This window comes from Salvelinus alpinus, chromosome 25 (assembly GCF_045679555.1).
Source record: "Salvelinus alpinus chromosome 25, SLU_Salpinus.1, whole genome shotgun sequence".
NCBI classification, from domain to species: domain Eukaryota; kingdom Metazoa; phylum Chordata; class Actinopteri; order Salmoniformes; family Salmonidae; genus Salvelinus; species Salvelinus alpinus.
Genome location: NC_092110.1, coordinates 19,879,010 through 19,893,192, shown reverse-complemented (window position 1 = coordinate 19,893,192; position 14,183 = coordinate 19,879,010). Strand labels below are relative to the sequence as shown.

The following is a 14,183-nucleotide window of genomic DNA, read 5'->3' as shown; positions in this document are numbered from 1 at the left end:
CGTCATAAGAATCGCCTACTCTTGCAATATATAAAATATCTGATTCGTTACTTTCCATGCCAGTCAGCGAACCTTAAATATTACACCACCGTAAATACACGTAATTTTCTCGTGACAAGGAAGTAAGGAGTGTCTGTGAGCCTGCACCTGAAGCATAGAAGAGAGGTCTGTATCTAAAAGTTTTGTTCGCCTAATATATATTTTTCACTAAATATTGTATCGGTGTATATTCACCAAACGAAGATGGAAAGGTAGTTAGCTAGTGAATGTTTATTTGTTACTGTAGACATTACAATAACACTAAAAAGCAAGATCAATGATTTAGCCAACTAACTTTGCCAAAGTATTCTGAAATAACTTTATTTTTTAGGAAGATGAGTAAAAAATGGGCACGCTCTAATTGACTCAACAACCAAAAACGCATATCTAAACATTGCTTTCTTAATAGACCAGAAAATGAATAGTTATTTCTGGTTGTTTATCAAAGTAAATTGGTTAACTCATTAATCCTGTTTTGTAGTCTATCCCTCTGGACTACACAATGTACTAATCCGGGGTGTTTTTCCTGGGAAGAGTTAGCTAGCTAAGTAGACATCTAGTATTAGTCACACGAGTCATATTGATTGAATGAACTGAGAATACTTTTGCTTACTGAATTTGCTTGTTGAGACGGTCTGTATGGCTATACATGGCTCTGGTCTCTGTGCTTTCCTAACTTGTAGTCATTCAAGTTTTTGAAACCGCAGTTGTAAGAATCTTTCTCTAACATCTTTCAGGGCCAGATTGCAGTTATGGATTTTCACGCTGCTTCCATCATTGTTCTGTTCTCCCTTATTGCTCTCACCTGCGCAGAACCTGTGAAATTTGCAGATTGTGGTAAGTTTTGATTGAGGTGTTGGCACTTTGATGAATTTTTTTTAAATTTACTGACTGGTTTGGTCATCTTGTCAGGTGATGATGTATAACCTATTAGTTACAAGGGTAGTGTACCAAAATTACAGATTTTACAAGGTGTGAATCTTTGGCTTGGTTTCATTACTAGAATGAGTGACAATGGAATCTGTCTTCTGTTCTCTCCAGGCTCTGATGTTGGTAAAGTGGTGATTGTTGACATCCAACCTTGTCCTAAACAACCATGTGAGCTCCATAAAGGACAGGCCTATGCTGTCAATGTGACATTCAACAGTGGTAAGTATGTCATCAACAGATGTTTGTTCATTCAAAGTAAATGTGCCATTTTTGTTAATCCCTCCTGTGCCTGTTTTGTTTAGCGGTTGAGAGCCAGACGAGTAAAGCAATTGTCCACGGTGTGATCGCTGGCGTTCCCATCCCATTCCCCATCCCCATTGAAGACGGCTGCAAGTCTGGGATCGAGTGCCCCATTCAGAAGGCACAGAGCTATCACTATGTGACTCAGCTTCCAGTGAAGTCTGAGTACCCCTCTGTAAGTATGCCTGAAATAATTGAACACACCATTTTAATACTCTTGAGAATGCTGAAAACAAGATGTTCCTCTTTTCATTTCCTCAATGTGACCTTAAAGTATAAAAAGGTGGCCTCAAAGATGTCGATTTAAAAGGGAAGCATTTGTGTGCATTACTGATCCAATGTCTCCAATACTGGACAAAATCTAAATTTTTCTTAATTTCTAGATCAAGCTGGTTGTTGAATGGGAGCTGAGAGATGACACTGGCAAAGACTTGTTCTGCATAAAGTTCCCAGTCCAGATTGTAAGCTGAGATTTATCTGCAGTACCACCTGAAGGGAATTTAAAAAAAGGGATTCTAATGTGAACTGCTTAAACTGAGAATAACCCACCTACACATTTCATGAATTATTCTATAATTTAAGAATTCAGATTTTTAAGTATTGATTCTGTAGGTTTTAAATGTATACTGTAGCTTTTTCAGTCGTTTTAAAACTTAACTTCCCATACAGGCATTTTGAAATGTTGTGGCTGACTGTTTACTCATAACTGCATAAGTGGGTCATTCCACCAAATGAGTACCTAATAACTGTGGGTGCTTATATTTTTCCAATTCCATACATGTACATGTGTGTATTATACACATGTGTGAATTGGAAATGTGTTTTTTGCATATCCAAACTCCTGAGTTTTTTTCACCTTGTCGACTAAGGGATACAAACTAGCAACCTTTTGGTTACTGGCCCAAGTCTCTAACCTCTAGGTAGAAATTGTGCACCAATGTTGATTTGTGAAAGCCTGTTATAAATGAAGTGAAGTGCCCTTTTTAAAATAAACTAAATGGAAAATTCAATAAATCTGATTTTTAATATGAATAAAGACTTGCTAAAGTGACAATTCAGCATTTGTCATGTCCCTCTGTGTACCCTCTGTGACTTATAGGAAGATTTTAACCCACTTAAACTCAACATTTCTCCAAGTTTTCACCATCATTGTAAAGCTCTTGCTATTTTGTTGCTTTGACAAAGTTATTTCTGAAGATGATTATTTAATGTGATTAGTGATTCATCTTACTTGAACTGAACTCTAATTTTTAATATTGTGAAACTATTCCTTTAACAAATGTTTTCAAAAGAAACACTGAACATTTTATTTGTCACATGCACCGACTACAAAAGGTGTAGACTTTACTGTGAAATGCCTGCTTACGAGCCTTTCCCAGCAATGCAGAGTTAAATAGTAACACGAGGAATAAAATACACCAGAATTAAGCTATATACAGGGAGTACAAGATCAATATGCCGGGGTACAAGATATTTGAGGTAGATATTTACATAAAGGCAGTGTAAACTGACTAGGCTTCAGGATAGATAATAAGAGTAAAAAATAAAGCACAGAAGCAGCAGTGTGTGTGTGTGTGTGTGTGTGTGTGTGTGTGTGTGTGTACAGTGCTTTCAGAAAGTATTCACACTCCTTGACTTTTTCCACATTTTGAATTAAGCATTTCTTGCTGTAAAATGATACACCAAATGTACATTTTGACTGGGGAACCAATCTGATCTAAGCGCATTTCAGATTATCCTGTACGTAAATCCGATACACTACATTTTATATTTCGTATGGTATGTATTAATTGGTGGATATCATCCATTTCATACAATATATTAATTGCAATTCATACAATATGTTAGGAATTCCAATTTGTTGTTGTGAAAGGTGGCTAGTTGGCTAATGATAACATTAGCTGGTGTTAAGGTTAGGAGTTAGGTTAAAGGGTTAAGGCTAAGGGAATGGTTAGCTAAAAGGGTTATGATTAGGGGAAGGGTTAGCTAACATCAGTGGCAATTTTAGCATGTCAATCTTGGTTTAGCAAACTCCCCAAAACATTTTTAGATGCATGCCAGCAAACCCACTACACAACACTAAATTATACATTAGTTGCACTATAACGGTGACAAACGGTGCCCACAAACTGTTAGGGCCTACATAAAGCTGTCCTAACAGCAGGGCTTTCTTTTCAGAATCATAGAGTGAATCCTTACCACTGCTACACCTGGCGGAGCCTTGTCTGGCAGCGAAACAGTTCATTCAGCCTCATTTACTGCCTTTAAAAAAGCATAGCTGATATGGCTGATATTAAACAAATGTGGTTTCTACTGAAAATTGAGATGTACAAACTATGGCATAACATGCTGACCAGACCGCACGCGCCATCAAGCACAAGTTGATTTTGTCCACCCACACCAGACGCGATCAGGACACGCAGGTTGAAATATCAAAACGAACTCTGAACCAATTATATTAATTTGGGGACAGGCGAAAAGCATTAAACATTTATGGCAATTTAGCTCGTTAGCTTGCTGTTGCTAGCTAATTTGTCCTGGGATATAAACATTGGGTTGTTATTTTACCTGAAATGCACAAGGTCCTCTACTCTGACAATCCACAGATAAAACGGTAAACTGAGTTTGTTTCTAGTAATCTCTCCTCCAGGCTTCTTCTTTTTTAGACTTTATATGACGATTGGCAACCAACTTTAAGGTGCATTACCACAACCAACTGGACTGGAGTGTGGACCTCAGTTCATCTTTCAATCATATATGCTCCTACAAACCAATGATGAGATGGGAGAGGCAGGACTTGTAGCGCGTCAAGTGTCACAAATAGAATCAAGTTCTATTTTAGTGTCTGACTATGCAGATGCGTGCGAGCAGTGTGGGTGCAACAATGGAATAACATGTATGTGTACATTTATTTTGCAACGCGAGCGCAAATGACGCAAGCGGTGTCGTCAGCATGTAAGCGAAAAACAAGCAGATAAGAGGCAATCCGTAATTTCGATTAAGACATTAATGAGCAAGATAGGACGGATGTAGTCAATATAACTATTTGTTCAGGACTTTTGCTGTCAGAGCCGTGGGATAAATAAAAGCGGATATAAGCAGACAATGAAAGCGCTTACAATATTCAATGATTACATTTCCCAAAAACAGGCTATACGCTACTTGTGCACCAACAAGTCAGAACAATAGGCTAAGTTATGAGAGGGAAAGGGACCAAATTATTAGGGTGAGGCACATGGCTACTAACAGCTTACTACACAACATACACTTAGTATTACTTTCTTAGCTACAGTATACATATTTCCCTGGCATATTACATCATTTATTCAGCAGCATACAAGACATTTTTGGACTCACCTTGTTATGCTGTGCTCACTTGAACAGGAAGGTGGAGCGACGGTCCTTGTGGGCAAATTTTGTCATCAAACTTTGTGATCAAAATGTGGCATTCTCTGGATTTATGGTGCTTTCCAGACGACTGGGAACTCTGAAAAAAACAATGTTGAATCATGACGTCAGTGATCTTCAGGTCGGAGCTCGAGAAAGAGACTCTCTTTTTTTCCCAAGTTCTCAGTTGTCTTGAACTCATTGTTTTGAACGCGGCAGAAGTCATGCTGGATTGACAGCATGGCCAATGTATTCAACCTTCTCTGGCTCTTGGTGTTGAATGTTTATCCTTTTAAGCTTGGAAAAGAGACCCTTAAACCCAGACTTGGACCACACACCCACTCCACTGAATAGTAGGTTAGTCAGTGCTTTTGCAAGGCTTGCAGTTAGCTACTGATTCCTTCCAAACCACTCATTGTTGAATTTGCAATTTCCAACTTGTTGTGTAATGTTTATGTCCAATGACCGATGAGCACCGATAGATTTTATCTATAATTTCTCTTCACATGACAAGAATTGAAAAGGATTTGCCAGTAGATTGTCGATGTGATTCAAAATGATGACTGCTTGTCTAGCTTTCTAGCTAATATTTTGAAAGTATGATGTTGACATGATCAGTCCAATCAAAGCTACGGTAGATATAACGTGATTTGATGTCATTATATCTGTGGTAATGACCTTGAGTCTTCTTGGATGGGCACTTCTAATGTAACTCTATGGAAGCACCCAAGGGGCTTGAATTTTCGAGCTCTCCCCATAGATGTTGCGGTGACGTAGTGTCCCCATGAGTGACAGAACACTGAGCCAATCACGGTGCAACTAGAGAACATTATCAACCTCTACGCTCCATATTTTCTGCTGGCTGCCCCACCATCACTACAGAAAGCACTGAGCTAGGCTGAAACAGCTGCATTTTGGAGCTGCCTTACTCAAGAAAGCAAAAAAGAGACCATGTTTGTATGCGGTTTTATTAACTACATTATTTATATATTTTTTACATTGTATGCAAACTGATGTGTGACACGTATTATTGCCAAAATAACATGCAATACAGGCAACAAAAACAACAACAAATATTTATAGATATTTTTTAGCTAAACAGGTGGTGCTCAAAACAGGCGGAGCTCAGCCCCACCTGCCCTGAATGATGGGTCACCACTGGCTTACATTCAAAGTAGCTAAAAAGTAGTAAGTAGTTGCTAAAGTTAATGAGATTCTAAAATGCTGGGGTTGATGAGATTCAAACACGCAACCTTAAGGTTGCTAGATGTTCACCTTAAGTAACCTTCTGTCTAATGTAACCATACCAAAGGTAACATATCATTCTAATTTGAGTTTATGTTTACAATATTACGTCTAGTCTGAGACCAGGCTGAAAGAACAGGAGTGGAGAAATATGATCTAGCGACTTTTTCTGGTGTTATTGGAGACTTTTGGAAACTCTGACGTGAAAGCACGTATCGTTCTTACTCTTCTCAACGAGCAGCAGGTGCTTCCGTGGGCCCCACCCCCGTCCCAAAGCACTCACAGGCGGCCCAGTCATCGCGCAGCAGTCCCTCCCAGCTGCAGTCAGAGCAGGAGATGTTCACCCCTCCGCATCCAGACTGCAAATGAATGCGGGAAGCCGCCGCTGGCTGATCCCACCCTGGCTTACATTCAGGGCGGGATGTAAATGTAAAAATTTTAACATTTAAAATAAAATAAAAAACTAAGTAACTCCGCCAGAGTGTCTCTTTTGCCGGTCCCAAGCCCAGATAAAGGAGGAGGGTTGGAATTGTGACATAAAAAAACCCAAGAATCAACAGAAGAAAGTTCATTTGTAGTTCTAAACATATTTAGTGTTTTTTACCCACTTTTTGTCTCTCCCACGACGTTATTCCTCTCTCCTACAGCGTCCATCACAATTACATGCGCATGGCCAATTATGCAAATTAGGTGATAGCGTCATTTAGCGACTTCTAGTGACTTTGAGTTGGCAACACTGCCCCTGAGACATTGCATGTTAGAAACACTTTTGGCATTGACTACAGGTGTGAGTCTTTTGCATACGTCTAAGAGCTTTGCACACCTGGATTGTACAATATTTGCCCATTATTATTAGGTGGGACTTGCGAAGCAAAATAAATCTTCATCATACTTATTGTTATTCTTCCGCACACTACTCCTCTTACTGTCACGCCCTGACCTTAGAGAGCTTTTTATGTCTCTATTTTGGTTTGGTCAGGGTGTGATTTGGGTGGGCATTCTATGTTCATTTTTCTATGTGTTGTATTTCTTTGTTTTGGCCGGGTATGGTTCTCAATCAGGGACAGCTGTCTATCGTTGTCTCTGATTGGGAACCATACTTAGGTAGCATTTTCCCACCTGTGTTTTGTGGGTAGTTATTTTCTGTTCAGTGTTTTCTGCACCTGACAGGACTGTTTCGGTTTCGTTTCTCACTTTGTTATTTTGTTCTAGTGTTCAGTGTTAATAAATATCATGAACACTTACCACGCTGTGCTTTGGTCCGATCCTTCTTCATGCAACGATGACCATTACACTTACACCATTTAAGATAGAAACACAGTTCAAAGATTAAAATGTGCAGACTGGTATGGATTGAGTTGCTTACATTTCACTTTTTGATATATTCTATACCTTTTAAACTATTCATATTTTTGTCCTCCATTCACTGTCGTGGGATTTCCTCGACATTATAAAGCTCCCCATTGTGCAATCATGGCTTCAACATTCACTGTAAACAATGTAACGTTTGACACAAATCAGCTACTTTCACCACTTTCCCAACAAGTTAGACAAACAGCTAGAGGGTATGATATTTTGGTCTACTTCTCTGCTTTTCAAATCTGGAAATAAGAACAGATATCTACTACCAATAACAAGGTATAGCAGTTTTTGTAACCACATCAACTAATTTAGCTAACTTACCACCATGGAACTTTTCAGAACTTTCTAATTATAACAATGAGGGAGCACATTCTAAGCATGAGATAATGAGTAAACATTGTAACTTTTGTCACATCACTTTTCCCAACAACGCATCGTAGATAACATAAAGGGCATGGCACCTTGGTCTACTTCTCTGATATTCAAATCTGAAATAAGAACAGTAATAACTACTACCAATCACTACCTTCCCCCCTCGGTATACAATTAAAGATTTTAATTTATTTTAAACAATGCTACCTTGTCGTACACTTATTACAGTTTACATATACTGTACTTCAACAACGCCTCCTTGTCTTCTGTACTCTATTAATAGAGTTTGCATATACTGTGGTATTCTAGTAGGAGAGTGTATAAAAGTGTAGTAGGCTAGTCTGAGTGTAGTTATTTGATCTAACTACCCCACAATCCAAAGTAATAAGATTGATAGTGTAGTCTATCAAAGTAATCAGACCAATTATTTTACTAAATTGAACTTTGACTATATTTAACTGCTTGGCTTCCACTACTACAAAAATACTTGTAGAATTGAAGCAAGTCCCACCAATTTTTGTTTATGGAAGATTACCATCTAGTTATTTTTTAAATTCTTCAAGCTCTGTCTGGTTGGTTGTTGATTATTGCTAGAAAGCCATTTTCAAGTTAAAACTAACTAGGCCACTCGAACATTCAATGCCATCTTGATGCAACTTGTGTTGATTTGGCCTTGTGTTTTAGATTATTGTCCTGCTGAAAGGCGAATTCCTCTCTCAATGTCTGTTGGAAAGAACACTGAAGCAGGTTTTCTTCTACGATTTTGCCTGCCTGTGCTCAGCTGTATTCATTTTTTTATTTAAGAAAAATAATAATCCCTAGTCCTTGCCGATAACACGCATACCCATAACATGATGCAGCCACCACCATGCTTGAACATATGAACTGGTACTCAGTGATGTGTTGTTCGATTTGTCCCAAACATAACGCTTTGTATTCAGTATTAATTTCTTAGCCAATTTTTGTTGCCGTATATACTTAAATTCACACAGGACACAAGATAAGACAGGACAATTACACCAGATATAACAGACTGACCCTAGCCCCCCACATAAACTAATGCAGCATAGATACTGGAGACTGAGACAGGGGTGGGTCGGGGGACACTGTGGCCCTGTACGACGATACCCCTGGACAGGGCTAACCAGGCAGGATATAACCCCATCCACTTTGCCAAAGCCAGCCCCCACACCACTAGAGGGATATCAACAGACCACCAACGTACTACCCTGACACAAGGCTGAGTATAGCCCACGAAGATCTCCTCCACCGCACGAGCCCGAGTGGGTGCAAAACCAGAGCTGGTTCTACTCTTTCTGGACATTTTTCTGGTGTTTTGTGGTGGAAAACAGAGCAGGTCGGGCATAACACATCAACCCCGTTGCCCATAGATAGACAGGCTAGAAATGTTTTAACAATTACTTGTCTTGTGAAGCTTGCATTCAAATGTATCAAATCAAATTTTATTACATGTGCCAATATAACAGGTGTAGTAGACCTTAACGTGAAATGCTTACTTTACGGGCCCTTAACCAACAATGCAGAGTAAAAAAAGAAAAAAATATTTAAAATGTTGCTAAATAACTAAAGATAGTAACACAATAAGATCAAAATAACGAGGCTATGCACAAGGGGTACTGCTACCGACTCAATGTGCTGGGGTACGGGTTAGTCGAGTTAATGTGTACATGTAGGTAGGGGTAAATTGACTATGCATAGATAATAAACAGAGAGTAGCAGCAGCGTATGTGAAGGAATGTGAATGTATGTGTGTGTGTGTTGTTGGAGTGTCAGTGTGTGAGTATGTGGTTAGAGTCCAGTGGAGCTTGTGCAAGAGAGTCAGTGCAAAAAAATAAGAATAGATTAGAATAAGATAAGGGGGTCAATGTAAATAGTCTGGGTAGCCATTTGATGAACTGATCAGAGCAGTCTTATGGCTTGGGGGTAGAAGCTGTTAAGGAGCTCTTCAGTCTTTGGCACTCCGATACAGCTTACCGTGCAGTAGCAGAGAGAACAATCTATGACTTGGGTGGCTGGAGTCTTTGACAATTTCCTCCCTGTTGCACACAACAGGCTTCCATTCCCCGTTACAACCGGATTTATGGCTGATTTAAGATGAAATCGTCAACCCTGTTACTTTATTTGACACTTAATAGGCACTTACTATAGTCATATACTTTATTTAACCTTTTGAGATGGGGAAAAACTTGATTGATTAAGTTGAACATGTGCTCTTCATGACAGACTGTTAAAATTAGGTGAAATAAAATAAAAATATTGACAAAGTTACGCTACCCAAAAGGTACTGATTTGATGGAATGACCCAAGTATTGCTAAATTCTACTTAGTCATCTGCCAAATAGTGTCAATGATTGATCAGAATGAGTCTGTTAATGTTTCTGTGAACAATCAATTCCTAGACTTTATTTACATTGCAGTGCGGTGCAACTTTCTAGATATTTGCTTATTTTTTACTGGCTGCTGTGTGGTCTGAAAAGCTATTTGGCATGTACTGTATTTCCTTTTGACTGCTAAATATGTTGTAACTCAGTACTTTGGGAGGGGATTCTTTCTTCTTCTGTACTGTCAAACAGCAATGGCTAGATATTAAAATCAAGATGTCTAAATAGTTACATCTAATAGTCTTTATTTAATCTTACATTTTGTATTATTATAGTATTACCTTTTTTGGTCATTTGCCTTCACATCTGATTAACATTAAGGACAAGCAAATGTCTCAAAATAAAATGCTGTTGTGTGCTGTTGAACTTTCAAAGCTCATAACCAAATAAAAGAACATTACACATGCCTCAGCATTTTCAAGATCCTAAGAATTTATTACATGGGATAACTGGGTTTACTCATTCACCTTGGTAAAACCGATGCACGCACATCACTCATTGCAAAAGCAATAAGGGCAACAAAATTGCAGATTACAAGGAAATGAAACGTATTTAATTAGCTTTTGTTGGTCTACAATAATGTCAGCATCAAACAATGAGTAAAAATTCTAATGACATTCACAGGGTAAACTGATTTGATACTAAGTAAATTTAAATTACACTACAATGGACGATAATTTATTTCACACACAACTAAATTCTTAACACAAATTACGGTAACTGTGGAAAATTACCAGAACTGTAAAACTGATAGGACTTGGAGCCAACATCCTGAAGCATCTTCACAAAATCTGAATTAATTAAAATACTGTTGACTCTCAGTTGTGGAATCAGTAGTAAACGCTCATATCTTCTGTGCTTTTTACTGAGGAACTAAAAGCAGCTTGTTAATCAATGATACATCCTTTTCAACTCATCTTCAGGTGCTTTAATTGTTTGCCTAAAAAGTATGATAGCTTGGGGTACTTAACAGAGAAACATAAATGAGAATATACTATAATATGACAGACACCAGGAAGTCCTTAATTCAACCACACAAAACTGTAGCTCACATATTTTTCATAAAATGTCTCCCTCATCTGACCTCTTCTCAAACTATCAGGTCAATACCAACATCTGTATTTAGTATTCATAACAGTAATGTGAATAGTAAATGAAAATGCATTTCCTTGTTTGAAATGCATAAATTATATTTGCCCAAATAACAAAAGCAGACGTTGAAACCCTTCTAATAATGGCCACTTGACTGTTTTGAATAATATTTGACCCTTCTCAATGTTATTCAAAACTCAGGAGTGTTAAATGAAAAGTGACAAACAATACATGTTTAACTACCATGACAACAATGAACACTTCAGTAACTAAGACATGGGTTATGTAAATGATTTGTACATTATTTTGCCAAAGAGCATACCATGGGTCAATCGTTAAGGCAGTTTATGAGTCATAACATCAGAGGGGGTGGTTGATGGATTTTGAAAACAATCCCCACATCTCTCTCTTTGGCTGTTTCAATGTTTCACTCGCTGATGTACATAGAAGGCCAAATACACTTATTTCAGTGGACGGCAGAGAACAACTTTATTAAGTAACATACATTTTGAATTTGTATATATTTTATATATTTTTTGTACTTTTTCTCCCCAATTAGTAGTTACAGTCTTGTCCCATCGCTGCAACTCCCGTAAGGACTCAGGAGAGGCGAAGGTCGAGAGCCATGCATCCTCCGAAACACGACCCTGCCAAGCCGGACTGCTCGCTTAACCCGGAAGCCAGCCGCACCATACAACTGACGATGGAAGTCAGCGTGCATGCGCCTGGCCGGCTGCGACACAGCCTGGTATCGAACCCGGGTCTGTAGTGACGCCTCTAGCACTGTGATGAAGTGCCTTAGACATTTGCGCCACTCGGGAGGCCCTTAAGTAACATACTTAAAGTATAATCTAACTATGTAGAGGTAGAGCAGGGTTAATGAAGTGTGGGAGTTCCGGGGGGATAAACACTGCGACATATTGTCAAACTTGACAGACAGTTCTTTACAAAAGCCACAAACCTGAATGTGAATGATGACAGAAGATAATCCTGGTCACAGACTGACACAGCAGGTCTAAATCATTGTTGTGAATAACATGAATATGAAACCCAATGCGGAGGGCTCCGTATAGCTCCACATTGACATAATTGGTTGACGCTAGGTGGGGGCAGGAGGTCCTGTATACTGTATACACAAACTCACTTCCTTCATAACAGCTCTGCTCTACTCCTCTAAGCGCAAAAAGTATAAATGCCCTGACTTCTGCAGTGGCCGTATTGCAATAAATGCAGTATGGCCACTGCAGACGTCGGATTGACCACGCAGATGCTTTTAGTAGTACATTAGTACTGTAGTAGTAGCTAGATGTCTGGTCAATAACCTGATGAGAAAGGTTGCTATGTTTGTATTCGTATAGTACAATTGATGTCCCTACAACCCTTGTTTCACTTCCACATCATTAGCTCCATTTTGTCTTTCATTGTCCATTTTGCTGCAGCCTCTCCAATCGCTGTAGCAGGGCATTCCCAAAGGCTTCTCTGTAGCCTGGGCTGAGGGTATCCAGCAGTGAATAAATAGTCTCAAAGTATTGGGTGCTCAAGCTCTCATCCACCTGGTCAAAGACGTAGCCAACCACCTGTAAGGTAAAATAGAGAGTGGTCAATCATATACCAGTAGGCCTACACAGAATAACAGCTGAACAGCACAAATGAAATAATGGCACAAATTAAATAGTGTTGATATCCCTCACCCTTAGTCCAGCTTCATTGAGCTCAAGGCAATAGCGATTGCCCTCTCTTGTTTCCACGTTGATGTAGGCCACAGCCAAAGCACTGTCCAAATTTGAGGACACATACATTTCAGCCACGGCGAATAACACATCGTTGACCACTGCCTCTGCTTCCAACCTCATGTCCTTCACATGATCAATACAGTCTTCATCGAATAAGGAGACAGGCGAGTCCTCTGGTTGGTAGTCTATCTCCATCTTCTTCACCAGACACACACAAAAACACCAGACACAACTGTGAGGTTAAAGGTGCAATCAGAAAATGAAGTATAGTAGCTAAATGCTAGCTAAGTACAACTGTTTTAACTACAAGTGTTATCATACAATAATAAATGTGTTTTCGTGGTCATCGGATACATTGTAAACTAAGATGTAAAGCTTCAAACGAACGTTCCTCGCACTATATCCACGGAGGTAGATGATACAAGCAAGTTCCACCATCATGGAATCCACCTAACGTTAGCTCAAGGGTTTACTTTTTTGGTGGGTGGGCCCAGTCTGTGATTTTTAACAAACATTAGTAGGGCTTTAAAGGCTGGTGTGTTGTGATTGTTTTGAATTCATTCATGAATAATGTGAAAACTTTTGTGATGAGTTAGAGTATGACTAGCGCTAGTATCCAATAACATAGTTATTACTGTTTACCACTTATCATTCAGTGACAAGACAGTCCACCATCATCACCATGTTAGCATGCTAGCTAGCTTACGGCCAATAGCAGCCAATATCCGTGGCTATGGGTTCTCTTTGTAGTAGGAATTGTTTTGACAATGACATAAACATAATCATGAATATATGTAAACTTCAACAGTACCAGGAAATATTGTCATTTTTGTCAAATTAGTTTTTCTAGCTGCGTTACTCACCTCCTCCGTGGTTGTTTTTACTGTACTTCCGGGTGATCAACAAAGATTTCTGTCAAGAAGATTTCAATTTCTATTGCTTTATCAGCATGACGTAAAAATGTAGATATTTCCAAAGCGTACTTTGGAAATTATTCATTAACAATATCAATAACAAAATAATTTAAAATAATAATAATCAAGATTGTCACAAACAGGACAATCAGTAACGACAGAGCGTAGCAGTGGTGTAAAGAGGGGGTGGGGGCAATGCAAATAGTCTGGGTAGTAACGACTATCAAAATATTCTGATCAATGCCAGTTGTTCTGTTTTAACACCACCGTAGTTAAACATTGTGATAACACCTTCTCTTTCAACATTGCAATTATTCAGAAGTCATGCGAAAAAGTTCAAGTAGAATGGCTTGTGGATGAAAAGGCTTTGCTAGAAGCATATGCGCAGTAAACACTTTTAGTTGATT

The 14,183-nt window shown here is 38.9% G+C and overlaps 2 protein-coding genes across 4 annotated transcripts; one reads left to right on the top strand and one right to left on the bottom strand.

Moving 5' to 3' along the window:
• Window positions 1–30: 30 nt before the first annotated feature.
• npc2.1 (NPC intracellular cholesterol transporter 2, tandem duplicate 1) lies at window positions 31–2,327 on the top strand. The gene is made up of 5 exons (XM_071366078.1): window positions 31–165; window positions 777–876; window positions 1,081–1,188; window positions 1,272–1,444; window positions 1,653–2,327. The coding sequence occupies exons 2-5, from the start codon at window positions 792–794 to the stop codon at window positions 1,737–1,739; spliced, it is 453 nt and encodes a 150-aa protein (XP_071222179.1). The 5' UTR covers window positions 31–165; window positions 777–791; the 3' UTR covers window positions 1,740–2,327.
• An 8,118-nt stretch (window positions 2,328–10,445) lies between these two features.
• gskip (gsk3b interacting protein) lies at window positions 10,446–14,081 on the bottom strand. Of its 3 annotated transcripts, none has more exons than XM_071366083.1 (3): window positions 13,726–14,081; window positions 12,821–13,094; window positions 10,446–12,706 (listed from the first exon to the last, which is right to left on the bottom strand). In XM_071366083.1, exons 2-3 carry the CDS (start codon window positions 13,055–13,057, stop codon window positions 12,548–12,550), a joined length of 396 nt encoding a protein of 131 aa, XP_071222184.1. In that variant the 5' UTR covers window positions 13,058–13,094; window positions 13,726–14,081; the 3' UTR covers window positions 10,446–12,547. The 3 variants fall into 3 exon arrangements, with proteins under 3 accessions (XP_071222184.1, XP_071222183.1, XP_071222182.1); XM_071366082.1 differs by having other exon boundaries at window positions 12,821–13,057; window positions 13,726–14,076; XM_071366081.1 differs by having other exon boundaries at window positions 12,821–13,060; window positions 13,726–14,075.
• Between the last annotated feature and the right edge of the window lie 102 nt (window positions 14,082–14,183).

Coding starts and splice junctions, on each gene's coding strand:
- npc2.1 (XM_071366078.1), top strand. CDS start 792: ATGGATTTTCACGCTGCTTCCATCATTGTTCTGTTCTCCCTTATTGCT. Junction 1,189..1,271: donor CAATGTGACATTCAACAGTG/GTAAGTATGTCA, acceptor TGTTTTGTTTAG/CGGTTGAGAGCCAGACGAGT. Junction 1,445..1,652: donor TGAAGTCTGAGTACCCCTCT/GTAAGTATGCCT, acceptor CTTAATTTCTAG/ATCAAGCTGGTTGTTGAATG.
- gskip (XM_071366083.1), bottom strand. CDS start 13,057: ATGGAGATAGACTACCAACCAGAGGACTCGCCTGTCTCCTTATTCGAT. Junction 12,707..12,820: donor TCAATGAAGCTGGACTAAGG/GTGAGGGATATC, acceptor TTTACCTTACAG/GTGGTTGGCTACGTCTTTGA.